The following is a 27,718-nucleotide window of genomic DNA, read 5'->3' as shown; positions in this document are numbered from 1 at the left end:
TTTCAAAAATGCATGCCGTCATATAAACAAATCATACAAATATATAAAAAACTGAAATCCACAAACTGGTTGCTTTGGTACGCATTTTTTAACACAAATACAAAAAATTATTTCAGCGTGAAAATCCAACCTCTGCCTTGATGATATCCCAGTGTCCTGTTGATTTAAAGATATTCACACAGGTTCATTAGTTAACTCGCTGTAACAGTGACCGAGTCAAGACCCTCTCCCAGGGTCACTGGATCATCGGTATGTAACTTACGCTGTACCAAATTTAAAGCATCTAATATGTCTGCATGCTCCTGATGCTTTCAGAGGTTTGCTTCACATGAATCTGTTCCAGCAGCGAGCATGGCAGAGCAGACAGCCTCACTGACTTATGAGCCAGCTGGGTCTTCTTTTGTCTTGACTGAAAATTGCATGATTCAAATGAAGCAGTACTCTGTAATAACAGTTTTCTTTTCCTTGTCTGACATGTGATTGAGTTACAAAAGGGAATGCATTTGCAACAGGTGCCTCTAACACAGTGCAGGCATGAGGGCCTCCACGTCTACCCTCAGTAACCTCCCCCTGCCCCAAAGCCCTGATCCTGCCAGGGAAATCTGATTCCAGTTCAGACACTGGCACAGTATGCTGCTGCAGCCAAAGCTTGGAGTCTCCACTGGAGCAACCCGGAGAGCTTCAGAGGTGTTCAAGTGAAAGCTGCATGTGTTTATTATGAAGTTTTTTTAAAAGTCAATGTGTCCATAGTTCCTGTTATAATACTGGAATAAAGAAACTCTTTATATAAGAGATACAGTTTTATATTTAAGCCTTAGATTACATATGTTCCATTCAAACATTACTAAGATAGTTATCAGGTTAAAGTACACTTAATATGAGTTAAAAATTTGTCTTGTTTAACATTTTAGCACATTACCAATGGTTGACTTGAGCATGGTATAATTTAATTTCCATGACAAGTTTAATATTGGGTTTAAACTTTAGTTACTAAGCTTTCTATTGCCAATCAGCAGTGTTTACTACTAAACTTTTAAGTCTTGAATTATGTTTTTTTTATTCTTGCAGCCTGTCTTGACAAGACAAGAAACTTGAGATTAGGAGGTGCCGAATCGTGGGGAGGTCAGTGCGTAAGGGTTCACCTGTTGTGTCTCCAGCCAATGTGAAGGCCACTGCCTCTACACATGTAATTTCTGTTTACTAAAACAAGCTGCTATAGCAGCTTTGCAAGTTCTAAAAAGCAGAGAGGGTTATCTAAAATAACTACGAAAACATATTAGTACGTGTTGCTTCACTAGTACATAAATAGCAAGGGTTTCTGAAACTGACATCCAAGCACCCACAGTATGGTATTGCAGTCCCATTTTCCCATACTGATACCAGTGTATAGTTCAAATGCTTAGTTAAAATATTGCAAAAGTGTTCCTATACTGTTTAGGAATTACACCATTTTACATGGTTTCAAAAGACTGTCAAAAGTAGCTGGACAATTTACCTACAAGCAGTTTCATAGACCAGTGAGGCCTGCACCCTCATTCTATGACACATTAAGCAGATAAAAAAATCTCAAGTTGATTCCAAGTGCTGAAACTGGAATTGGTAGCTTTTCACTGGAATTCTCAATATGAGGCCCAAAGAGATGCCAATGCAAGATAATGAGCTCTGAAAACTGAAATAAGTTCATCAGCGACTCAGAAAAATCTCTAGGAGTGTCCAAATCAACAATTTGGTAAGGTATTCAAAAGAATGCATGCAGTGTCCATCTCGGCTACACCGAAAACCTGTTGTTGTGTCCATGTTCTTGCTTAAGTAAAACAACTTCACAACATCTAACACATCTAAGGTGAGAACACTCTTGAGGAGTTGAGAGTATCACTGTCAAAGTCTACAATCAAGAGACAACTTCATAAATGGATATCCAGAGTTTTTACACCAAGGTGCAAACCACACTAAAGATCAAGAAGACTAGATCAGACTTAATTAGAAAACATCTAAAAGAGCCTGTACAGCTCTAAAATAAATCTTTGGACAGATGAAACCAAGATTAACTTGTACCAGAATGATGGGAAGAGAAGAGCGTGGAAAAGGAGATAAACAGATCGCGATGTGAAGCGTACCACATCATCTGTCAAACATGGTGAACCCATGTGAATTTATGGCTGTTAGCGGAAGTGAGTCACTCGTGTTTATGGATGATGAGACTGTTGATAGAAGTAGCAGAATGAATACTAACATTTCCAGGGCTATACTCTCTGCTCAGATTCAGTCAAAACTGATTGGACTACATTCCACAGACCAAGTAGATAATAACCCAAACCATACTGCAAATGCAATCCAAGAGTTTTTTGAGGCAAAGAAATGGGATACTCTTCAATGGCCAGTTCAGTCACCTGGTCTTTCTCATTTACTGGGGACAAAACTGAATGCATAAAGACCCACAATCAAGTCCTGGCAGAGCATCTCAAGACATGACACACAGCGTTTGGTGAGGTCCGTGGGTTCTAGACTTCAGGCATACTTAAAGACCAAAATATCCAAAAGTAAAGTTGTGTTGATCTGAACACCCAAAGCAGTCAGAAAACCAGCTAAGTGGCCCTGAGCCCAGTATAATGTGTAAGTTCTATATATAAGAATGTTTCTAACTTAATATAATTCTTACATATTTAAATACTTAAACTACGAGTTTAAATTGGGAGCATTTTGGTGCTTTGAATCAAAGCTAAAACTTCATGATGTGTGAATTTACTGTGATCAGCACTGCTTTTATTTTCACCCAGCAAGGCAATGCATGCGATGTCATCACAAAACTGCAGAAAAACTGTATTTTCAGTAAGAAAAAATTCCTAATGAGGTCAATGGGTCAAAGATTAGGTCTAATGCAAGATCGATCGTCCTGTCCGTCATCCTATGTAAATGCAATTGCAGGGTTTCCGTGTTCATGTAGTTTTATTATTTATTCATGCCTGTTTAGGTGAAGACAGACTGAAAGATGAGTGTCAGCATCATTATTTTTGTCTTATTTCTTTTATGCTATGTTGATGCTTTGTCTTCACTCTTCATAATCTCATAAACTTTATTAGATTATTTTCTAAAAATTTCTAGTTAAATTCCATGTTTGTGGCTCAATAAAAAAAAATGAAGTAGAAAACAAAATAAATAATGAAAATAATCAGACTTTTCAGCGGAGAAATAAAAGCACATATTGGTGCATATGAGCTTCTCAATTGTTTGTTTGTTTTCGCTTTCTGTAAAAACTTTACATACTAAGTGCAGTGGGTGTAAATAAGTTTTTGTAACTTTAACTTAAAAAGAGAGATGGGTGTTTCGCCTTTAAGAGTTAAGAAACTTGAAACCTTGTTTGCGCAACAATCAGTGCAGCTCAGCCGCCAAAGTGTCTAGACTAGCACATGATGGTAGTCAGCCAATGGCTCCACCGCTCTCCTCGGGGGCCCCGTGTATGTGTGTGTGTATGTGTGTGTGTGAGTGTGTGTGTGAGGAAGAGAGAGGAGGGGGGCTGAAAGAAAAAGAGCGAGAAACGGAGAAAGAACGGGACCTGGGCTGCAGTTTGGTTTAGATCTGAGCAGAGAAGCAGGAGCTCTACTCAGCCCCGGATCGATCGGCTTCGTAAAGCTCATTTCAGCACGCATGGACGTTTTGTTTGGATTTTAAAAAGAGAAGAAGTGCACTGACATCTCGAGAAGACGGCAAGGATCCTGACTTTGCGGTGCATTTACTTTGGATTAAAACGCATCGAAGTACCTCATGCTCTACGTGCCGGTGTAGAAAGTAGAACTGGGGTGGCTAAAAGTCGGGAACTGTTTGAGGCAGCGAGTTGTCGTCTTGCTTTGGAGGCTGTTGGCTTTGGATTATGTTATAGAATATATTACTATATGTTTTCATGTGTTCAGATTATTTTTTTATTTGCTTGTAAGAAAAAAAAGGCTGTAAACAGTCCATTCCACAGCGATCCTGGAGAATAAGCCACAGTTTCATAGTTTGTTTATTTACATTATAATCGGCTGAATTCATGCCTTTTGATCGGAATGGTGCAGTGCATTTGTTGCTCGGTTTTGCTGTTGTAGATGCAACCAAATCTCCTTAATTCTAATGTTGCGGTTTTGCCACCAATGCTCGTCACTTGGCTGTGCATGCACTGCACGGCATTTCAGCGTCATTAATGTTTTGCAACGACCGGAGAAGTGTCTTTAATATTAGGATATCCGTACAAGAGTAATAATAAAAAAAATCCTTATAGATTTTCAAGTTGTCGTATGTTCAGGACGAAACGCTCAGGTCTTGTGCGGCGACTCTGGAGAAGCCGTTTGATCCCAGATAAAGAAGGGGAAGATGGAATTGGCAAAACTGGTGAGGGCTGTAGGGACGATCTGTTCAGCTACAACCCAGAGAAAATTCCCAAAACGGAGTTCAGACCGATGACCCCTAGCGGGTCTCTTGTCGTGGACATAGGGGGTGTCTGCCCCGTGGAGAGCAGCGACTCGAGGGTCACGTCGGACCAGGATGGGGGTGCCGCGTGTGCCCAGGAGCAGGGCAGCCCCCGCTCGCTACAGGACAGCGAATGCAGGACGGTGACGTGCTGCTTATTTAAAGACCGGGACCACTCCGAGCTTAGGGGTGCAGAGACGGCTCAGGGCACCAGGGATCCGGGGTCGTGTCACTTCGGGCTGAGGAACCTTGGACCAGGAGACAGCGACTCTCCGGAGGCGCAGGAGGCGATGCCACGCACGGTATTAGAGCAAGAACTGAAATCAGCCACATACGCTCTTTTAAAACGGCTCAAGGAAAAAGCGCTGGATACCTTACTAGAAGCGGTGGAGTCCAGAGGAGGGATGCCGAGCGACTGTGTTATGATTTCACGGACAGAGCTGAGATTCGGCGGCCATGTGGCATCCCCACAGCTGCTTGTGTGTAAACTGTACCGCTGGTCTGACCTCCAGCACTCTGCCCAGCTCAAACCGCTCTGTGAGTGTAGGAGCTTTGGGGCCCCGGACAGTCCAACAGTATGCTGCAACCCCTATCACTACAGTCGACTCTGTGGGCCAGGTAAAAGAGTCTGCCACACAAACTGCATGCATGTTGTACCACAAAGGCCTGCAATGTAGCTTAAATGACAACAAAGCACTAAGCATTTGGGCATCTGCACTTGTTTTGCATGAAAAAGATTCCTCAAAGTTGTCTCTGTATTTTCACTTTGACACATCTTTACTGCAGAATATTGCGTCTTTTCTTTAAATGCAACAATTTCATATAACTTTCAAACATTTTCCATTTGATTTAAAGGCAGATCGTGCTAGAGTTACAAGGCAGAAACCAGCATTATTTAGGGGTGGGGAGTAAAGGGCCTTGGAAATTTTTCTGTCACACTGCTTTATTTGTCCTGTGTTGTTTGGCTTGGTTTCATACCCTGTGATAGAGAAAGGTTGACCATTTGATTAAACAGTTAATGATTACCGAAGCCATCTTTACTGCAAGGTGAGCAATAATAATAAGTGCGAGCAAAGGGACATGCATGAAGATTTGACAAAGCATAAATGTGGGGCAGATTACTTAGATGATACCTTGGGTAATTTTATTATATTTGTTCAGAGCGTGTGTTGAAAACAAGCCAGGATTTGCACACATTTTTCAGCGGTTTATTGTGCCTGTCAGTTTTGACCCAGAAAGTCGAATTTGAACAGCTCTGTGTTGTTGCAGAGCTCACTTCAGTGGCCTGTGACATCAAGTTTCCAATAAAGGGGAGTTTGTTTGTTTGTTCCGCTGTTCATGTATACAGCACTGTGTGTACTGTGTAGTGTGTCTGAGCAAGTCGGTGCCTTCAGAGTGATTGCCAGTACCTCTGTTTTGACTTTTTGTGTATGACATGTATGTGGCTGTTTAGAGTTACTCAGAGGTACAGCCTCGCTGCTGTATGTCACTTTAAGTGGCGTGTGCTGGAGATTAAGCTTTATTTCCACAATCAATCAGTTATCTATGGCAGAACCTCCCTGACCTCTATTAAACAGATTAGATTTTGGCAGTGGACGGGGTCTACGATTTGAAAAACCTTAAACGCAGGGCCACTCGACCCCGCTGACCCAGTGACAACGCCTGGTATCATGTGTAAAGATGCAAGCGTTAGTATTTCTGTCCCTTCACTGGCACAGGAGGAGGATTTTCCATAACATCCATGTTTACTAGAGCCAGCTGGCTGTGACAAGCACTTCAAAGTCACAAGTTTAACAATATCAGAATTCATATTGAGCAAATGAGGGAAACTGATGTGGATTTTGGCTCTGGTGTCCTAACACGCTGTCCAAATCGATCAGAACCGATTATATGTAACCTCAAGTGTGCTGACAAACCTTGCTGTTTATTGGTTTGAATAAGATCAGTTTGATAGACAAGAGTGTGATATTTGTTCCATCTGCTGAACCGTGAGCCTCTGCTGTGGGATTTTTTTATTTTTTTTTTTTTTGCTCCCACTGAAACTACCAAAATTAATTATAAGAAGAGGGAAAGAGGCACATACCCCAAATTGGGACTAAGGCTTGTAGTAGACATAGCTCACATGCGCTCATGCGTGGCCCAATAGAGCTGGTATTTCTTTCACACTATTCACAAGGGGGGGGCTTTGAATCAAGACCTTAATCACCGGGTTTTGACAGTGTTTGTAGACGGGAATGTAAAAAACAGGATTTTTACAGGAATGAAACTCAGTAAAACAAACAGGTTTTAGTGTAAAAGAAGTCAGCCCTTTTGTAAAAACTAAACTAAAACCATAACTGTAGCTCAGCCTACTTAAGATCCATCTAAAACTATAATACTGTTCCAAGTTTTACACACGGCATTTTAAGGAATAAAACTTTATAAAATGTGAAGCAGTGAGCTGACATTGAAGTGGACAAAAAACTTTTCCCTTTTATTTTGTCAGGCATTATACTTTTCGAATGAGATCAGTTTCAAGTTGCGCTTTAAAAGCCCTTTTGTCCTGAGGAGGTCCCCTCATGCTATTTAGGTGAAGGAGTGGTGATAATATACAGTTTGCATACTACTGGCGCCAGACTGACTAGCTGTGTATCTGAGTGACTGAGTTCAGATCCTGGCAATTACTGCCGCCACTCTTAAAGGACCCACTGCTATTATGCTTTTCTCCTTCCCATTTTCCCTGTAGGCGAGGTCACTGTGTGCTCGCAAAGTTTTCTTTCCTTTGTGCTTTCCTTCTTCTTGTGCAAGTTACTTTCTTCGTTTCTCCTTTTTATTGGAAAAAAAAAGTCAAGGCTTTGAACAGAATTAAGTTAAAAAGAGATTTACTCGTATTTATTAAAACAATAACTAAAAGTTAGGGTTAGTCTGTGGTCATATTAAAGACTGCTCAGCTTTAATAATATGTCCTCAAGTAACAGAGACAAATGAAGGGAGTGTTTCGCATTGGTTTATTAGCTTTTTAACTAGCGTTTGAAGAAAATGAATTAATTTTGTAGCGCAGAGTCAAGGTGCAATCTGCCGTTTCCTCTGAAATGTTGTGTGTTGAAGCTTCTCTTGTGGCTTGACTTGAGCTGTGTATGTGAGCTATGTTTCTTGCTTTTACTGAAAACAAAAAACGCAGCATGACTTCACACAGAATATAACGTCTGGATAGATCTTTGATACTAGAACATTATCTAAATACTAGATCATTATATGTGTATGCCTGTGTAAAGTATAGTGTATGCAAAACCTTACAGTTACCAGCCTCTAAACATTTTCACCAGTGTCAGAGGCTTTCACCTCCTAAAACATCTTCCTTACATCAAATTAGTCCTTAAAATCCAAACGCTGTGTCGCAAATGTTAGATCTTCTGAAACCTAGGCCCATAAGTCCATATTTTCTCACGACTGACTTAACCTTATGTTTTACCTTCCTTTTTTTCCCTTTATAAGGTTATTGACATTACTGTTTTGTGTTACAGAGTCACCCCCACCTCCTTATTCAAGGCTTTCCCCTAATGAAGAACACAAGCCACTGGGTGAGTGACAAACACACAGTTGAACTCTGTTGCGCCTCAGTTCCTCATCTTCATCTGAATCCTGCTATCAGCACTTGCACTTTCTGTGTTTGGGAGTGCTGAAGAATCGTTATGACTGATGTGTAATGATTTTTGTATTAATAAAAATAATACTAATTAAAGACCATCTGAGCCTGTAAATTGGAAATAGCACGGTCAGTCGCTGTTTTAACAGGAAGAAGCACAAATAGAGTAATGCGGAGAATTGTAATGGCTGTAACAGGGCACCATGACTGGCAATTTACATGGTAGCTTTGAGATGAGACCTGTGCCAGCTTGTGGCATAATGTCAGCATACCAGCTAGAGCCAGGCAAGATAGTATGGTGTAGAAGATAGTGGTGTGGCCGGCCCATATTATTCAACCCTGCTCAGTGTGTTTTGCATGGGTTTTTTGTTTGTTTGTTTGTTTTTATTGATGATCGAGAATTGCTTCAAATTCCTTTGAATGAGTTGATTGAATTGAATGATATAATCGCATTGGCCTTATTTAGTACGGTCATGTCAAAATGATTCCACCCATCTCTAATATTGCTGTTTTTGAATCAATTAACAAATCTTTAAGGCCACTGAATTGGTTCAAAATGCAGTTAATCTTTTGGTAATTCAATTTTAACGCGCTCATAGTGTTTCATTAGCAGACACAAATGTATCTATGTAGGTGCTTTAGCTCAGTAGCAATCAGAGCAGGGAAGAGAAAGAAGAAATCATTTCATTTTATTAAAGCAAACAGTGGTTTAACAGAAGACTAACCTGGGGCTGTACCATGTTCGGTGTATGAAGGGCAACACAGAGAAAATACAACATGGAGATGAGTCCCTCACTCAGTGCAGTGGACTTCCAAGGAATTGAAGCTTGAATGTTTTTTAAGTGTCTTTAAGTTTAAATCTGATTCACAGTTTTAAATTTCATTTATAATACTGCATTCAGTGTCATAAGACCCTACGCCACAGCCTACCACAGAAATAACTATGTGTCATGGTGATGCAGGCCCCGTAGTAGTAATACGCCATGTAAACACAGTGTATTGATTAGCACATGGTTAATAACTGTTACACAAAGTGTACTAGGCTGTAATTGTATCCAGCTCACAATACTAATGCAACAGCTAGTACTCTTCCAGTGTTTACATGTGCTGTTTCGCCATTTTCATAGCTCGGACAAACTGTGTATAAACTTGGTCAGTTTGAATGTCTTCTCTCTTACCTTCATTTCAGTTAAAGTAATTGTTGTTAAATATTTATTATCTGTGAGTGGCAGAACAGTGCAGACATACCAGCACACAAGTACAAATGCAAACAATGACATCGCCCACTGTGTCTTAGGCTCCACACCGGCCTGTAAATCAAGCTTTGTGCGGGATTTAAAGAAAGCGGTGGCAGCATGAAAAACAAATATTAGTGAGCTGGAAGCATTTGCACATGAGATGCAGGATAAAATTCATAAAGAGAGTTGTCAGGAGACTGTTAGACTACCTTTAATGCTTATTGGAGGGCACAAAGGCCAAAGGATAATGTTACTAATCACTGACTTTGGGGTCTGACTAATTTCGGTCCTGAGCTTTTTACTGTTAATCTCAACGCTGTCCTCAATATCAGTCAAATATGCTGTAATACAGAGAAACTGACTGTCTACCAATGCAGGGTTTCTGCTGTTGTATTAGCTTATTAGCTAATTATGAACAAGATTTAAAAAGAAAGACTTCTCAGAATTCTTTTTTGTATTACTAAATGAACGTTTGAACAATGCTGTTTGCAGCTGTACTGTATGTACTACACTGAGACTACACCACTGAGTGTCTCTGGCTGATGATAAGTAAGAATATGGATTACTTGCCTGAGTTGTTAGTAGATCAGGGGTTGATTTCTGCCTTATTCCCCACAGATCTGTCAGACTCCACATTGTCTTACACTGAAACTGAGGCAGCCAGCTCACCAAACATCACACCAGGGGAATTTTCAGGTACGTGTCTTTGTTTTACCTACAGTGGACAAATAAGCAGTTTTGACATGTTTTTTTTTTTTTTTACCAATTTCACAAATTAATTAGTAGAGGGTTAAAATGCCTGAAGGGCCAGTGTGTAAATACTGGTGTGATGTTAAATACGGTTACTGATTATGTTTGGTCAAAAGCTGTCTGGATGTTTGTGCATACGTGGATTTAGGTTGTAATTTCAGCTATATTTCCTTCCTGACTTACTTCTTAATATATGTGTGAGCAGCTGTTTGAAGTAGTGGCACATCAGCTCTCACTAGCACTTATTACTCTGATTGATTCTAACACTTTCTGTTAGATGAAGTGATCCGTGTGGTAAAGATCAATTATAAATAGATTAGGCGCTTTGCTTTCTTCCCCGAATTATATTTGAAATTGGTAGTTTGAGTAATAAAGATCATCATTTAGTTGTAAACAAGAGCATCTTTCACGCTGATGCGTTTGCCTGTGGTTGCCCATGTTTTTTGCATAGTTGTCTGTTTCTGAATATATGAAGCTAAAGGCGAACACTTGCATTGTTGAACCGTAATATTTCCACTGTAATAAATCAGGGGAGCTTTGAGTGTGGCATCATCCTGTTTTTATGGCTTTGAAATGGTTAAATTGAGTCTAGCTGGAAAAAATGTGTCTGGAGTGTACTTTAACGACAATTCAGTGCTGTTCTCTGCACAGAATTGAGTGTGTGAGGGGGAGGTTTCATTTTGATGGTGTATTTTATTCTTTCTCATTAAGGACCATTTCAAACAGTCCAAGCTTTAAAGATAAAGGTTTCATTGTGAGCAGTGCAGCGGTTCAGTGGGGCGTGTGCATTGGCTTCAGAGCTGGCCTCCCCTCCTCTGTTTTTCTTTCAGAAATATTTGAGTGGGATCAAACTGTAATAAGATCCAAGCTTGCTCAGAAACACACACAAGCACACGTAGTTGTCCACATGCATGTGCACAGACACACATACAACCCTATCCAACCTCCAGCCTGGCTGTAAATGGGCTGCAGGGAGGGGTGGGTTCACGGAAATGGAGTTGCTCCTGTGAATGGGGCCACACCAAAGGAGGCGAGCAGAAACTGCCCTGTCCTCTGATGTGAAATGAAACACTCCTTTCTCATGGCCCACAGTGAGCATGCCTCCCCCTTTCGTACTAGGGTCCTAGCCAGCATGCGCAGTGTCATGTGGACAGGGAGTCAGACCCCTGATTTGGGGGGCTTGCAGGGAATTGCATTTCCTGTTAAGGGGTCTGCCATGGCTCAGAGGCCAGGACACTGAGAAGTTGACATGGCTACCTGGCACTGAAGCATTCAGTCAGCAAAGGCCCCCTCCTCCCCAGCGCACAGGCTGTCACCACCTCAGCATGGCCTGGCGACACTCCCTGAGTCAACAAATGAGGGGCTTGTCAGAGCGCGCACCACAATTCCTCAGAGACTCTGGTGAGGGAGGATCTAGACATGCTAGGCTTTGGTTTCTTCCAACTGTTTTTGCAGGCCAGGCCAGATCATTCAGCAATGACTGTGATAAACTTTGCAAAAAAAAAAAAAACAGGGCCCAGCAGGGTGTTTTTCTATACTTTTCAGATACAAAAGCATTTCCATGTAGAGTAAACATCAGCAGCATCTTGTCAACGATATAGAAACTCCATCATGTATAAGCTCTATTTCATCGTAACACCACTTGAAGGCCTCCATATAAAGCCTGCATACAGTAGCTCTGATTTAACATAAAAACCTGCAATGCATGTTGTCATGTTATCCTCTGTGTAACATGCTGCTGACCTGGAGATGACTTTCCTTGTGAATCCCCCGCCAGCTTGGGTAGAGAGAGTGTCTGTGTGTAACCAGAGTTGTGTGGGATCCAGACTCCACCCCTCACGCAGGAACAAGTAAACCCCTTAAAAGCATGTCTGGGGGGCACTGCCTGGGTGGGGTGTCATCAAATAGTCAACTAGAGTTTGCAGCCCTGGCTACAGAAATACCCGCCGAGCATTCTTTTGTGTCACACAATGGCACAGAAACAGATCGGAACTGGTTGGTGTGGTAGATAAGCTTGTTCTACTACTTTACAGAACATATTCAGATCAATTTGAATAGGTATACTCCTTCTACTTCAGATTATTTAGTGCCTTGTTAATATTCCATTAAATCAGTACGATCTATATCGTAAAGTTCCTGTTGCAGAGTTACAGTTACAGTTCAGATATTATTCACCTGATCCCTTTGGTTAGTTTGTGCAGTTGTGCACTATGCTAAAATGTTTTTCAAAAGCTTCTCCATGTGCAAATGTTGTATTCAAGGTCAGTTTTACTCATATAGCACCAAATCACAACAACAGTTGCCTCAAGGCACTTTATATTGTAAGGTAAAGACACTACCCCTATGAGCAAGCACTTTGGCGACAGCGGGAAGGAAAAACTCACTTTTAACAGGAAGAAACCTCCAGCAGAACTAGGCTCAGGAAGGGGCAGCCTACTGCCACGATCGGTTGGGGGGGAGGAAGAATGTGTGTAATAGTCATACCTCCTGATCCTATATGCGGACAGACATTTGTACTGTTCGTAGGATTTATTTAAAAGTGGCCGTGATGTCAGTTCACATCATGACTGGGTCCAGCTTTTTAGTAGATAATGTAGCTTAATGCTTTGTGAGTGTGTGTGAGTGTGTAGTGCTGCCCTCACATTCTGCCTGCACATGCTTCCTCACTGCCTGGGCCTCGTTGTGTGGACATCAGTACACAGCCCTTTGATGCAGATCTCATTGCTTCCTGTATGACTGTCTGAGGGGGTGTTTCTACACATCGACTTTATTATGTCAGTCACATTGTCTCTGCTTGTCACTGCTTCATTATATTGCTGTTCTGAGCAGCCATAAATGTGAGGTGGCAAGCAAAGATATTTTTGCACTGGTACTTATTTCAGTCACCATGGATACTTTTTTTTTATTTTGGTTGTTGGCTTTTTTTTTGAGTAATTGTGACTGCATGTAGTTATAACAGTATTTATACTATTTATGTACAATGAGTGATGCAGAACTTTCCTTTGTTTGATTTGAGCCTGTTTAAAGACAATGGCTCCAGTCTGCCTATATTTATCAGCCACTGGAGGGGTGTTCTCAATTAAACCACCGGGATTTATCCATGTAAGACAATTTATGTTGCTGTGAGCCGACGTCACTGGTGTGACTGGGTGGGCTCTCTCAGATTATAGTGGTTAAGTGACCAGAAGACGAGTAGTGAGAAGGGTCCTTTTTTTAAAAATGATTTTTCTCTTTTCTTCCCCTTTGAATGAAGGGAAGTAGGAGGAGGGAAGCAATGACTGAAAGTTGCTGCTGGAGGAAAGAGGGCATCAGCAAGTAGTCACGGTTCCCACACAATAATCATAGATTGCTCCTCTGTGTCTGCCAGCCTGTCTCTGGTGGAAAGACCAGTGCTGTCTAGATGTCTTGTCTGCAGACAATCGCTGTCTCAAGTCCACTCTGCTATTTCTTTCTGGCGGAACGAAGCAGTTGGTAGATAGATATCTTTTGTCTCACTGATATGAGGTAACAGATCTATTTTGCATTCACATGTATAAGCTAAGCGCATTAAATTGTTCTTATCGGAGCTTGCTCGAGAAGGCGAGCGCTAAACATCAAACCAGTCACTCTGTCTGTGTCAGACAGTGGAAATGCATGGAACAATTAGACAGTCTAATCAAGGCATGTGATGCATCTCTTGATTAGAGCAGATTAGACTGGACACATTCCTGTTGATCTGACTTCGAAGGCATGTGATTCCCCTTGTGCTAGGATCTAATTAAACAGAAATTAAATAAATTAAAAGGCATGTCTACTGTACCAGCCCGCTCTTATCAGAGGGTGTCAGAAACTGCCATTTTGTCAAAGCCGCTGGCATCCTTTGGTGTCTGTCCTGTGACACTCTGGGCTTATGGCAGTATTTAAACAAGTTTCTTACTCCAAACTCATCATCGTATAAAATTCGTCAACTATGCGAAAAACATAACCAAAGAGATTTGGTGCCTAAAGCGAGCCGGCGAGTGAAAGTAAAAAATGAAAACAAAGTGCAAACAAAGTTAAAAGAGGTAATTAACAGGACACAAACCATTTTATCCCCACAGTTAAATTTGAATTGGCTTTTTTTTTCTCTCTAGCCTAATTGTAACCCCTAGTGCCATCATATAGGCTTATTATTTTTGAATATAAATAACTGTCATGTTGCATCTCTATCATTTGCACACCCTGTATATAATTGTCGCTGTGCAGACATCTGGCTTTCTTGGTGTAGCAGCAGGACCCTGACAGAGGTATGGTCTGGCAGAGCTGCATCAGCATGTTAGCGATGTCCCCCTCCCTCGTCGAGGCATGAGCCCCTTCCTCCATCCTAAAGACCCCAGACTGATACAGCTCCGGCTCATCTCCCCTTGCAGCCTGGCTCATGGCCTCAGGTTTCCACCGCAGCCCAGAGCCTTCCCAGCGCCTGGCCGCCCACACTCCCTCAGGAGCCCGAATGCTCCAGGATACGGGATGTGGAAATAATGTGACTCGAGTGCTTCCACCCTGCCTCCCGAAATCAGGTTTTGCGGATTGTTTATTTGAGGGGAAGGAGGCCTCAGACAAACATCCTGTTTTAAAAAGCTGCCTGGGTTTTGTAGCACTGCAGGGCGGTGAATTGCCCCTTTGACAGTGGGGAGAGACTGAGGAATGTTGAAGAGAAGGCCAGCATCTCAGGGGACGTGAGGGGGCTCTCCTCACCCGTTTGTCTTGTCCAGTTTGCAGAGTCCCATTTTAGGCTTGGGGGAGGTGGAGCAGGGTTACAGCTATACATCCTGAAGGGTCTGGTGCTCTATTCTCTGTGCAGCGGTGTAGGGCCTGTACCCACAGTCCTCGTCTCAAGTATCCGTTCCTGTCCTGGGAAGCTGGCTTCCGTTTCCCCTTACGTAACACTCATACACACAGAAAAAAAGAGCCATTGATAAGAGCGATAAGGCCATTTTTCATTTTCCCTTTCTCAGCATTGTTAGACCATGGTTTGTCAGAAATTTGCTTTCAACTTTTTCTGGCTTGAGTCATGACACCGAGGATTCTCAGTAGAGTCCAACAGACGTTTTTGCCATTTGCAGAGGGGTCGTTGTGCACATGATATTTTTGTTTCTCTTATGTGCAAAAGAAACTGTTTTGGCCATTGTATACTAATGTTTCTACCTTTTTGTTTACAGCTTTTTGACCTTTTTTGACCTTATTTGAGGAATTTAAAGGAAGACTTCAGTTTATAGGGAGGAAATTTTCCATGTGTAGGCTGCATGTGTTTTGCAGCAGAAATAGGAGTTTGAAGTAAGCACCTTTTTATCTTCTTCAGTTATCGCAGCAATTCAAAAATTAGTTTACCCTTTGTTGAGCTTTTGTTAAAGTACTCATTTGTTTTGAGAGCTGATTTTCAGTTAGTATTACCAACACAGGCCCTGGATGCAGTGAGGTAATGTGACCTCTACGTGCAAAGTGAAAGCCCTGCTAATCTAAAGCAGTCCTTGGAGAGGCCTGAAACCCCTTACATGTCAACAGAAACTAGCCTGCTGAGCTTAGTATTTAACTGTCTCGGTTTGGCAAGCCAGTGTGGTGCCATTGCTGCTGGGTGTTTGATTAACTTAACTAAAGGACTCCCAGATAAATCTATATCCTCATACCTGATCGAGCCTCTAGGCTCACAGTGCTGTACTTGTCATTTGATTTACAGAGTGGACTGTGTTTCTTTTTAGGCCTTGCCACACAGCAAGTACAGTCAGTAGAAATAACAGGAGGTTTGCTCGGTGTGCTATTTTTTTTTTTTTTTTTTTTTGCCCCATATTCTACCTTAGCAAATAAAGTGAGTGAGCTAATCTTGACATGTGCACAGGGAGGCCCGCCGTTGCCATCCTCACTCCCTTCACACTGCCGCGTAGCACCACTCTCCACCAATAGGGCCATTCATTCAGCTTGGGGCAAAGGGTTAGAGCAACAAATAAAGAGCGTGCAATGCCATTAAAAATGTATGGAATGCCCAACTGTTAGTTTAGCATTTTAGTGTGCCTCCCCTCAAAGCTGAGAGGGGGAACAATACTTCCATTCGAGCTGGGGTCTGTAAATGTGCTAGTCTTGCATCCACAACTGGCATAGAGTAGCGAAGGAGGTGCCAGTTGTGGATGCTGTTTTTATTTTCTGACCATTTCACCCACAATTATAAATCCAGACACTGGCCAAGGCCGGCCATGATTTAGGCCAGCCTGTGGCCTGATTGCAAGCAAAAATAGATTTACTCCCCCCCCCCCCCAAAATCCTCCCCAGGGGAGCATTGACAGTTGTGCCTAAACCTATAGCCGTCAGTATTTTTAAAACTCAGAATAGCCAGCGCATTCTTTGAGCTTTGAGAATGCTCTGTGGATTAACTCTAGGGGCCCATGTCAGTTGACATCTCTACACGAGACTCTTACTGCTGGAGGGAAAAGATAGCTTATTGTGGATTGGTGAACAGTAAACTCCTAGTGCTTCAAGGAACTGGTTAATTTCCTCTCTGCATGTAAACTGAGATAGAGCGCTTGGATGTTTTGTTTTTTTTTTGGCCTCTTTCCTTATCTTGAACGTGGTCTACTGGAGCTATATCTTCATTCCATTACCTTGTCTTAACATACAGCCAAGTATGATAGACATAATTTGGAGCCTTTCATCTTGTTCCTGAAAACTGCTGCCGTTTTATATCTGACAAGAAAACCTTTATTGTTGAGTACAACTTGACAAAGTAGATCGTACTGTGAGATCAAGTTTTTGCAAGTAGTAGTTGTTACAAGTTGTAAACAGGCTTATGTGAAAACTCTCATTTATTATGTTCCCCGGGGAAAACTGTATTTACTTTTGTCGTGTGTTTAACTTATCTTTTATTTGTGTGCATTTCTAAAGCCTTGGCGGTGTGGCTCAGTACGTGCAGTCAGCCTGTCGCATTTCAGGGTACGGTTTAGATTAGAGGTCTGGCTGTAGCTTCCCCCTCTTCCCCTCTCTGTGACTGCCAACACATAATTTACTTAATGAAATCCTGCCATTCCCTTTAGCTTCAAGATTTTTTGCAGATGTTGACAGGGAAGGACTTTGTGAATTATTGGAAATGTTCACTCCTGCATTTTTAATGAATGTCTTGCTTGTTGTGAACGGGCTGACTTATCGGAGATGAGGTTGGGTGGGGGGGGGGGGCAGTTGTCTTTGTTTGGGGAGCCGGTGTCTGGATGCCCGCGGTGGAGCAGTGTGGGTTACACCCAAGCAAGTGTTGTGATTGAAACAGAAACTCTGGTGCCACATTATCCTGACAGAACACATTCTCCTCACAGACTCTGATCCACTGGGCCAATCAATAGAAAACCATTGTTTGAACGGCAAGCGTGTCCATCATAGCTGCTCCACCTCCCGGCCCGGTGGAAACCAAATACCTACCTTTCGCCTTAAATTAGTCAGACTAACATAACTCGAAATAATAGAGCTCCTTGTTACTGCTCATTTGAAACCAGGCCTTCATCATAGCTTGATTCCATAGCCTAGCTAAAGTCACTTTTCTCCCTCCCATATGGAATCTCGGTTTTCCCAGAAGAAAGTTTGTGTACATTTCAAGCCACGCACCCGAAAATTTTTGACTTCACACGTGATGTCACGTAACCTTCTCACTGCTCCTCACCCCCCTCACTCCTAACCAGAGTAGGAAGTTAGGAGGCACAACGAGGGGAGGGGTTCAGGAATGTGCAGGGTCTTCTCCACTCAGTCGCTCCAGCCTACTTGGCTCGAAGCTCCCTCGCACACTAGCAAACAAACACATTCACACTTGTGCACACACAAACAAGACACACACACAAAAAGATAGGTTGTATGGGGAGGTGAAAGAGCACAGCCACCCAGCAGGATGTTGGCTGAGCGCTTTGCTTTCGATGCTCACTCGGACTCGGCTGGCCTTTAAGGCTGCCTGTAGATATGACATATTCGCAAATATCCCCCACAGTTTTTACAGAGCTTTTATGTGCCCTGAAAAGCTCTTGTAGGCCTCACTTGGATCACCACCATCGCTTGTGCTCTATGTCTCTGACACATTGCAGAGCTTTGGAGGAAACTTGGAGGAAATGAGCAGCACATTTTCTTCCCTTGAAAAAAAAAAAAAGGAGCCTTTTTCTCTCAAACCAGCAGCCTCACTGACGCGCCCAGATGGCTCCTTCGTATTAGCCTCCTTAGCTTCCTACACCCACTGTTGTTTATTGATTTAATTTATGGATTCTGTTAGTTATCTGCTATCAAGGGTGCAGCACTCTTCCTCCCTCGTGGGGTCATCCCAAAACAGAAACAGAGGGAAAGTGAGGAGGAAGCGGATGACAATGTAAAGCATTCCCGTTGTGACCAGAAAGGCTTGGTGATTGGATTCAGTTTCCTGGGCTCCCACGGCGTGTGTTCACCCCCTGCAGCATATATATCTCTATGTCTATATCGCTTGTTCTCTCTCAGCAGAGAAAGGCCAGACCTCAGGGAGAAAAATCCATAGACATGTAAGAGCAGCTCCAGTTAGCATATCTGTCTGATAAAGCCGACTTTGATGGCAGTGATAGCCCAGACGCCAGCCTAAATGTGGCCTGCTCTGGGGTTATAGTCAGCCTGTGGAAGCTATTGCCCACAGAATTAAAGCCATGAATTTGTTGTTTAGTTATAAAAGAAATCAGACAAATGTGTGGGGTGATGGGGCAGGAATGCACAATAACAAAGAATTGTAAATTTTCACACATGCACACACAGTCCTCAATCCTTGCTTTCCACCACAAGTCTAGAGTCTATCAGTTCACCACTAGAGTTTAATAGCTGGAGGGGAATCTAATCCTTGGCACAGAATAAGAGCTTGCTCCTCTCCTCCCTTCAACTGCGCTGCATAAAAAGTCTGGCAACAGTGTTTTTCTTTTCCTGTTCAGCAAAGTTGCGGAGGAATGAGTGCATCTCTGCTAGCCGCTCCGGATTAGGACAGATGAAGTATAATGGGGGTGGCCCTGGAGCTTGGTGGGGAGATGTTAGCGCGGAGGGGAAGCTGTTGTTTGTCTGCCTGTCCCTGACACTCGGCCTCCCATTCATCTCACTCCAAGGCTGCAGAGCAGTGTTTACCCCAGGGCAGCTCTTTTCTGCTGCTCCCTCTGCCCTTTTTTTTCTCCCTTCCCTTTTCATGCTGTCTTTAAAAGCATTACTGGATGATCATCAAGGATTGCCATTGAAACTTTCAAGCCCTCATTTTTGTGTACTTAACAGTAATTATCCAGACTCGCCCTGGAGTGCAGGGAACTCATAGCAAGCAGGGTGATCTGCTTTCACCCCCCCACACACACTTTTTTTCCAGATGTAAATCTGTGGAAGAGGCTTGGGCAAATTATGTTCAACACAGGTGTACTTAAGGGCTTTTTCAATGGCATGTTTGTCTTCTGTTATAACATAATAAATATGTCATCCATTTCTGCTGTGTTTGCTTATCACCATCACAGTCACCTGCATTGTTACAACCACAGGAGTTTTGTTGCCTTTTATGCTTGGAAGCACATTTTGCTAATACGTTTGTACTTTTGTTCAAGTTTTACTTTTAACAGGGGTACTGTAATGTAGTATTTTTATTTTTTCAGTTTGACTACTTCTCCCATTTTGCTTGGACAACATGTACCTGACACTTCACTTCATTTTGCGTTCCAATGAGCATGCGTAACTTTGAGCCTCCTAACTTCAAAAGAACTGATATAAGTCCGTGTTTATTGACAGATCTGATGCCCTGCATTTGACACTCGGAATTTGTCCAATCGGAGAGGCCACAGGGAAACAGAAAAATCAACATTTTCCTCACCGTCTCCATGGAGAGCACATCTTGTTATGGAAATCAAACACACTGAATTCTGGCTGTGGGAGTAGCAGTTGTTAGATAGCTCTGTTTACTGTGTGTCACTGTACCTCTAAGTGAAGTATATGTGGATACAGGTGTCCTCAGCTACACTTAATTCCCTAAAATGTGATAGTTGGCTTGCTACATTTCAAATCTGTTTGCCTAAAGGAAAACCAAACACAGCCTGTTCTTATCATATTTCTACAATACCAGACTAGATGCTTTATTAGACATACTGTGTTTCCTGTTGGCCATGGAAACATTTAGAGATCAAATACCGCAGATTTATGGATCTCTACTTTTTTTGATGTGAGCCTGGTTATGTAAGACTTTAAACTTGATCAGCTCCATCATATGCTTAGCTCATTGCCTCTGGCTGCAGGAACAGGAAGTGTGGCGTCCATGCTGTGGCGGCGTCCATTGACTCTGAGACTGACACTAAGAGGAGAGGCTTTTGAGAATAAAATAACAATAATAACATGCGCTACTATTCTAATGGGTAAACGGAGCTGTTAAAAGGTGGCAGGGTTAAATGGATGCAGAGCACTTGTAATTGCTCCCAGCCATCATGGCTCCACCCAGAGCAGAACCTCATGCAGGCCAACATGGAGCCTAAGAGAGTTGGGTGTCCATGCTGTGGCTAAAAGGGAGGGAGACACAACCATTCATTTCACCTCCTCTGAACTGCCTCTCTGATGTCTGAACTTTTAAGGTTTGGTCTGAGTCTTGGTCTGGCGTGTATCTACATAATTTTATGACCAGCTACTACTAATTAAATCCTCCTTCTTACTCTTATATCAGTTTTGTAGAAAAACATTTGCAGAACATCCAAACATGTAAATCTGAAAATGCAGTCTTGACATTGTAGCATGTTTTGAGGAAAATGGAGCTTTGTAAAAATGTCATGACACTCAATAAATCGCACGGGTGTGATAGAACAGGCTAGTAATGTTTCTGCACAAGAAAAGCCCCGTAAAATTTAATCAGGTTATGGCAGATGTGCTCGTTTATCCGTAACAAGCAAATTTAGGACAAAAACATAAGCATGTATGCTGTTTTTTCTCCCCCAGTCCGAAACAGGCATGTGCGCAAAAGCACACGTAGACACTAAACACAACAGAGCAACAGGAAAAAGCACAGCTCTTTCTGTGCTCGCTGTCTTCCGTCAGGCTCTAGCTTAGCATTAAATACATTTTTAACCTTTGTCCTGCTTATTCCTCTTCCTGGTCCTCATAGTCCAACTGACTATCTTTGCGCCACGCTATGTGTGAAAACTAGATATCATTGACCAGATTGTTTTTGCTTTGTTCTTTCCATCCAAAGAGAAGGAGACACTAGCCATTTGGTCTTTCGTGTTTCTGTGCACAGTTTCAAAGTGAGTTTACCTTGATGTCTGGGTTCCATTTGATTTGAGACAATGGAGGGCCGTAAACGAGTTGGGGCTGAGTTCTTTGTGTGGCCAAGCGGTGCTGCAGTAAAAGCTGAGCTCAGAGTGGAGGAGCTGGAGTGTGGAATTTACTAATGGCACATGCATGTTGGGGCCCCTGAAGAGAGGGGGTCATTTCAGCCATCAGTGTGTGCGCAAACACACAGAGAGCCTGTCTGCAGCTTCCCCCCCATCTCCACACTTCCCCACTCACTCGCTCTTTTCTTCCCCCTCCATAACACAGAGAGCCTCAAACCAGCAGGCGTTTTCTCTGTGCAAGTCTGGTCAACGTTTTTGCTAATCTTTGTATAAACTTTACTAGTGTGGGTCACTCAGCAGAAAGATTTAGTTGGGTGGGAGGTGAACAAGGCATTTTGTTGCTGTGTGGATCTGTGATGCTCCACCTTAAAGGCGTTTGTTAATGGGGCGGGCGGTCATTAAGCCCTGAGAGCAGAGAGACTGAAAGGAATGGGGCCACAGGCCCAGGCTTTAAATCCTCTGTGCCAATAGACTCTCTGAAGCAAAATAATGGCATCACTCTGTGTGTGAGTTAATGGGAGCTGATAGCATGAAGGCTGGGGGGTCAGCGGGTCACGGGCTTGTGCTAAGTTGTCAGGGAGCTGAATGCCGTCCCTGGGCCCACAGCAGGGGGAAGAGCTGGCTGGAGGGGGAGGGGGACCCCCTGCCTGGCCCTCTACCGTCACCCCCACTCTTGTGGAATGTGAGGAAGACGAGGGAAGAGGAAAAAGAGGCTCCTTAAAACCACGGTTATGGTTGACACATTGGTCATTGATTGCACGTACTGTGACGTCAGGACAGATGTAGAAACGTTCATACTTGTGCTTGAGGCGCACTTGGCTCGCTATAATCTTGTCCTACACTTCAGATGCACTGCCGCTTTACGAAAATAGGAATGAGTATGTCAACATTGATCAGAGAGGTTAGCTTTCTGCAGAAAGTCCTATCTTCTCCAGCTGTTGCAGCAGTCTAAAACCGCATTGATTATGTTGCATGACAACTACGATGTCACCCTGTCACTGTTTTAACTGCGGCTTGAGGTGCACCAGACTTGATTCAGTCTAGATTTTTTTTCCCCGAGTCTCATCTTTTTCAAGCTGTTGCAGCATCTTGTTCTCTGTAATCTGGGAATCTCTGAACTCCTCGACTGATATATCATTGAAATGGAAGTGAAGCACAGTTGGGTGTTCAACCCAGCCTCGACCGCCAGGTTACAAAAATCGCATGGGCACGACAAGCCAAAACAACACCAAAGAGCAACATCTGCGCTGTTGTTTGTGAGGGTGACAACTGCAACCATAAACCAGGTGTTGCTCTCTGCCGTCACATAATGGCTGTGTATATGTAGAGAGGGACCTGCACAGATTCATGCCTCAAGCTCAGCCACAGCTTGTAGCAGGTGACAAAAATGGATACGACAAAAAATAAAGTTTCAGTCAGAATGAAACCAAAGTGCATGGCACTAATAACGTCACCTTTGACTCGCTTTAGCTATGACAAAGAGAACAGTAAGTCTCCAGGATGTGAAAAACTGGAACTGTTTGTCTTCCATTCTTTTTCTTTCTCATCCATCGAGCCCTGTCCGCTCCTTGTACCACAGATTTTATGAGTAATATAAATATAAGACAGCTTTGAGCAGCTTCTGAAAGTAGTCAGCAGTGTGTGTGTGTGTGTGTGTGTGTGTGAGTATGTGTGTCTCTCTTCGGTATGGTGAAGATCGAAGTCTACCTTGGGAGCAGTAATTCACTTTGGAGTGCTGAGGTCTGTCACTGAAAAGATTTCACAGACTGCAGCCATGAAAACTGAATTAAGAAGCTGATTTAGTGGACGAAGATGTTTAGTCTTAAGATGCCAGGTTTGCTTCCGTTGCTAAAAAGAAATTTTAAAAAGTTATTAAAATGTGCAAAACATTTTTTTTAAGTTATAACCGTGTCCTCTATTCCATTCTCTAGATACTATAGTTTTAAGGCTTTCAGAGGGGAACACTTGAGTGTAATCTGGATTTCATTTAAGTAAACAGAATTTGTTTTGGAAGTTCATGTGTGACCAGCAGCTCTGTAGTATGGTCAGTGTTTAATCCCTACAGTGCCCTCTCGAGGTACAGGGTGGAAGTGCAGGTCTTCAGCTGCACTGACCTCGCTACACCCTCCACCCCCAGGATATGTATAGTTGCGCTGGTGTGTGTGTGTTTGTGTGTATGTGTGTGTGTGTTGGACAGAAGTCCATGCAGCGGTATTTATACAAGGCTTAAATTTCAATACAGTGCCTGCTTCAGTATTTATAGTGTGGCCATCTGCTCTGAACAATAAAAAGGGATAGTTAATCCCTTAAAACTCAACCCTTCCTTTTTATTAGCCCTGTTTACATTTGTTTATGTTTTGTGTAATGGACATTTCTCTGTCTCTTCTAGATGCCAGTATGTCACCTGATGCCCCTAAGCAGAGCCACTGGTGTAACGTGGCATACTGGGAGCACCGGACACGTGTGGGTCGCCTCTACACAGTGTACGAGCACTCCGTCAGCATCTTCTATGATCTACCTCAGGGCACCGGCTTCTGCCTGGGCCAGCTCAACCTGGAACATCGCAGCAGCACTGTTCAGCGTACAAGAGGCAAAATCGGCTACGGCATACTCCTCAGCAAAGAGCCTGATGGCGTTTGGGCGTATAACCGCAGCGAGCACCCTATATTTGTCAACTCCCCAACTCTGGATGTGCCCAACAGCAGAACTCTGGTGGTGCGGAAGGTGATGCCAGGCTACTCCATCAAGGTGTTTGACTATGAGCGCTCGTTCCTTCTGAGGCACACGACAGAGGCTGACCTCCTGGATGGACCCTATGACCCTAACAGTGTGCGCATCAGCTTTGCTAAGGGCTGGGGCCCCTGCTACTCAAGACAGTTCATCACCTCCTGCCCCTGCTGGCTGGAGATCCTCCTCAACAACCACAGATAACACAGATGGACCCCACAAACTATCCCAAATATCATCTACCTAGATTTAATATAAAGTTTTATATATTATATGAAATATATATTATACTTGTAAATACGGAGTCATTTTTACAATGTAACTATTTATGTATGGTGCAATGTGTATATGGACAAGAGGAAAAAAACGGAAAATGCACTTTGGCATATATATATATATATATATGTATATCTATATATATATGTATATATATATATATATTTATATAAAAATCTTTCAATACCAACTTGAGAAATTATACAGCAAAATTAGGATCAGCAGCCTGGATTTGGTGTATAGTTTTCATATACTATTAATATCCAGACAAAAAGCTAACACCATTCACACATTGATAATAAAGTATTCGCATAATGATTCTCTGTGCTTGGTCTGTTAGATCTTTATAATCACTAATTCTCTATAATGTATTTTTTACTGTATCCTAAAGAGGACCTGTCCAGCTTTTCTTTATTTTTGGACACACACACACACACACACATATATTTATATATACATATATACATATATATATATATATATATATATAGTTAAACTGGTTGATACTCATATTAAGCATGGCTTATATTTCAAAAAATGACGCCAGCATGTACACAAGCTTGTTTCAGAGAGAGGAAGTAAGGGGCTGGACCAAAGATGAATATAAGGAAAAATTATTTTTATGAACTGTGAATCAAGCAAAGCTACTCTAGCAGAGTTCAAGACTGAAACTGGAGCTGGAAATGGGAATAATAGGTCCTCTTTAAAAAGCACACTGATACCATTACCACTTGAGATTTCTCAGTCTTATTTTTTTAGAAAATAGGAATCATAATAAAGTAATGGATAATATTATACCTTATACCAAGATGGGGTTTTGTTTGGCATTGGCCTTATGGGCCGAAGGCTGAGAAACACATTTCGCAGTCAGTCTGGGAGCACTTAATATAAAAGAAGAAACATCTCTGTTGTGCTCAGCTTTTAGAAGCAGAAAATAAGCTGTCAATTCACTGTTTATTCTGACTGTGGGTTATTTAAATATCTCAGCAGATAAATGATGTTTATATTTCAGTAGCGTCTCCAGTACCACGTACATCACTGGATTTTTAGACAAGCCAGCTCAAGTGAACCAGATGTCCTTGAGGTCCTAAGGAGCCCCGGTAATGGGAACTGGGAGGAGATGGTTTCATAGAGGACAGTGTAGGAGGAAATGAGGAAACTGCTCGGTAGCCGCTAGGTCGTCCTTTCAGAGGTGTTTCTACTGCAGCACATCATCGTTGGCTGATGGTCTCACATCTCTGCAGCCAGCTTGTCTCACAATGGCCGTTGTTATAAGTGACCAGGGATGGAGCACCCTGAAAACCACCACAGTGATACTGGAATGTATGCAGAGAAACCAAGAAGTTTTACAAGCCTGCTGGAATCTTAAAAACTGCAGCCAAGCTGGATGTGGTTTAGCTGGCTTCCTTCATAATTGCTGGTATTGGGTTGTCAGGTTGGCGGTGATGGTAGCGAGGGGGTGGGGGGGCTGCAGAGGTCTCTGCCAGCATTCAGCAATAGAGACATTCACTGACACTGATTCTGGTTTAATGAGCACTGAAATGTGCAGTTACAAGGATATGTGTGTTTTCCAGACCTCCGAATTTTTGAAGTTTGTGAACAACATGCTTTAAACAGTGACAACCAGAGAAGATGTTATTTTTTATGAAGGGTTATCATTTTTTTCTTAAAAATACTTCTTCCTGACTGCGTGTGCAGCATCTCTGTCCTTCACACTCCTCCATAAAGGCTCAGACAGCCTCCTCCAGGATTGCTGTCTGTCTGGAGCCAAGACTGTGTAGAGTTCAAACAGCGGAGAGGAGTGGCTCCACTCCGCCTCTGTCTCTGCCTCCGCTCTCTTCCCTACAACTGGGGGCCATTATCCCGCTCCTTTGTGTCTCTGTTATGGGAAAAGGGCCCACATCACCACTGGAGAGGAACTGGCAGACAATTATATGGGGTGGCGAGGAGCTAAGACTCATAGTGAGCAGATTACACAAGCCGCCACAGAGCGTATGAGAGGGGGCCTAATTAGACAGGGCTGGGGAGAGGCCAAGCGACAATACACATCTACTGTGACTGCATCTCTGGGAAGGCGCCTGCTCTACTCTACTCCAGAGCTTGAATAGTTGTGGCAGGAGGACTGTAACTCTGGGCAAGATGGAGGAGAGAACGGGAAAAGCCATGTAAGCAGCTTTGTGTGCTCCATGGGCTCAGGAATGGTATTGATTAGCAGGCCGCAGCCCTCAATCGCTCTGCCCCCCCCCAAAAAAAGGGCAGCCATTTTGTTCCACTGGTTATGATACACTGAGCCGTAGTTGCAGCTCTGCATTGATTGTAAACGGCTGTTCGAACGAAGGCAACCTGGTAGCTACCTTTCACGTCAGCCCAAAGACACAGAACTGTGTATTCGATGCAGAAGTGCTACATATGTGTGCATTCGTGTTTCTGCACAAGCTGCTTTTTAAAGCCCTGAATTTTGAAACCCTGTTATTATGGCTTCTATGCTGCCAAAGCCTCAGTACATTCCTTGAACTGTAGATTTTTGTCTGTAAGACTCCTAAGGTTGCTTTCTCCCTGTTCGCAGATGGAAGCAAAAGGAATTGCAAGGTAACTGCAGTCGACTCACCTTCAAAAACCTTCAAAAACTGAGTCGGAGTTAAAGAGGATTAATCTCTAGCTGTTCTCAAAATAGATTAGAGACTTAGAACAGACATAAAAGTCAGTTTTAAGAAGTTAGGTCATTTGAGCCAGGAAGATCGGGGAGGGGGGGGGTAAAGCAGCTTGCTACTAGTGATGACCCTGTTCAGCACATCTGGCCCCAGTAAAAGCTCAGTGAGGTAATAGCACCTTTTGAAACAAAGAGAGATTACACAGAGTGCCTGAAACACTTCCTGCTCTCTGTCTCTCATGAACGGCGGCCCACGGAAAGCCTTCTCACCTTGGCTGAGGGTGTTAATTACGGCTCCTCGCAGCTGCCATGCTCGCCACTTCCTGGGCGTGCTGATACATGCAAGCGCACAGGGGATCCACGCTCTCAGAGGGGATTATGGGCTAGCACGCAGAGCAAGATGCAAAAGGAAGACTTCTTTCTTCTTTTGGTACCTTTCCACCTGAATATATCTGCACTATCTGGCTGGTGCTTGCATTCCTGCCCCACCACCATCACAAGAATATTTTTTTTAATACTTCCTATATGCGCCGTTGTTAAATCTCGCATCCAAAGTGGCATTTATGGTTTGCATCCCCTGAATGACAAACCATGATTCTGCTACTGTGCTGCGGGCCCCTAGCTGAGCCTGGAATAGACCATTGAGTAAGCATTTAGGCGGGTTTTTTTCAGAAGCCAAAGG

At 43.0% G+C, this 27,718-nt stretch overlaps 1 protein-coding gene across 1 annotated transcript; it reads left to right on the top strand.

The window, feature by feature from the left end:
* Positions 1-3,409: 3,409 nt before the first annotated feature.
* smad6b (SMAD family member 6b) lies at positions 3,410-24,706 on the top strand. Its single transcript, XM_003440449.5, has 4 exons — positions 3,410-5,061; positions 7,947-8,003; positions 9,925-10,002; positions 23,773-24,706. Exons 1-4 carry the CDS (start codon positions 4,272-4,274, stop codon positions 24,312-24,314), a joined length of 1,467 nt encoding a protein of 488 aa, XP_003440497.1. The 5' UTR covers positions 3,410-4,271; the 3' UTR covers positions 24,315-24,706.
* Positions 24,707-27,718: the final 3,012 nt, after the last annotated feature.

Source organism: Oreochromis niloticus, linkage group LG7 (assembly GCF_001858045.2).
Source record: "Oreochromis niloticus isolate F11D_XX linkage group LG7, O_niloticus_UMD_NMBU, whole genome shotgun sequence".
NCBI classification, from domain to species: domain Eukaryota; kingdom Metazoa; phylum Chordata; class Actinopteri; order Cichliformes; family Cichlidae; genus Oreochromis; species Oreochromis niloticus.
The sequence above is the reverse complement of the archived record's forward strand: the minus strand, read 5'-3'. Positions and strand labels throughout refer to the sequence as shown.

What these genes read in the sequence shown, in the direction of transcription:
- smad6b (XM_003440449.5), top strand. Translation starts at nt 4,272, where the DNA reads ATGTTCAGGACGAAACGCTCAGGTCTTGTGCGGCGACTCTGGAGAAGC. An exon ending in CAGTCGACTCTGTGGGCCAG is followed by an intron (nt 5,062 to 7,946) that starts GTAAAAGAGTCT and finishes TTTGTGTTACAG; the next exon opens with AGTCACCCCCACCTCCTTAT. An exon ending in TGAAGAACACAAGCCACTGG is followed by an intron (nt 8,004 to 9,924) that starts GTGAGTGACAAA and finishes TATTCCCCACAG; the next exon opens with ATCTGTCAGACTCCACATTG.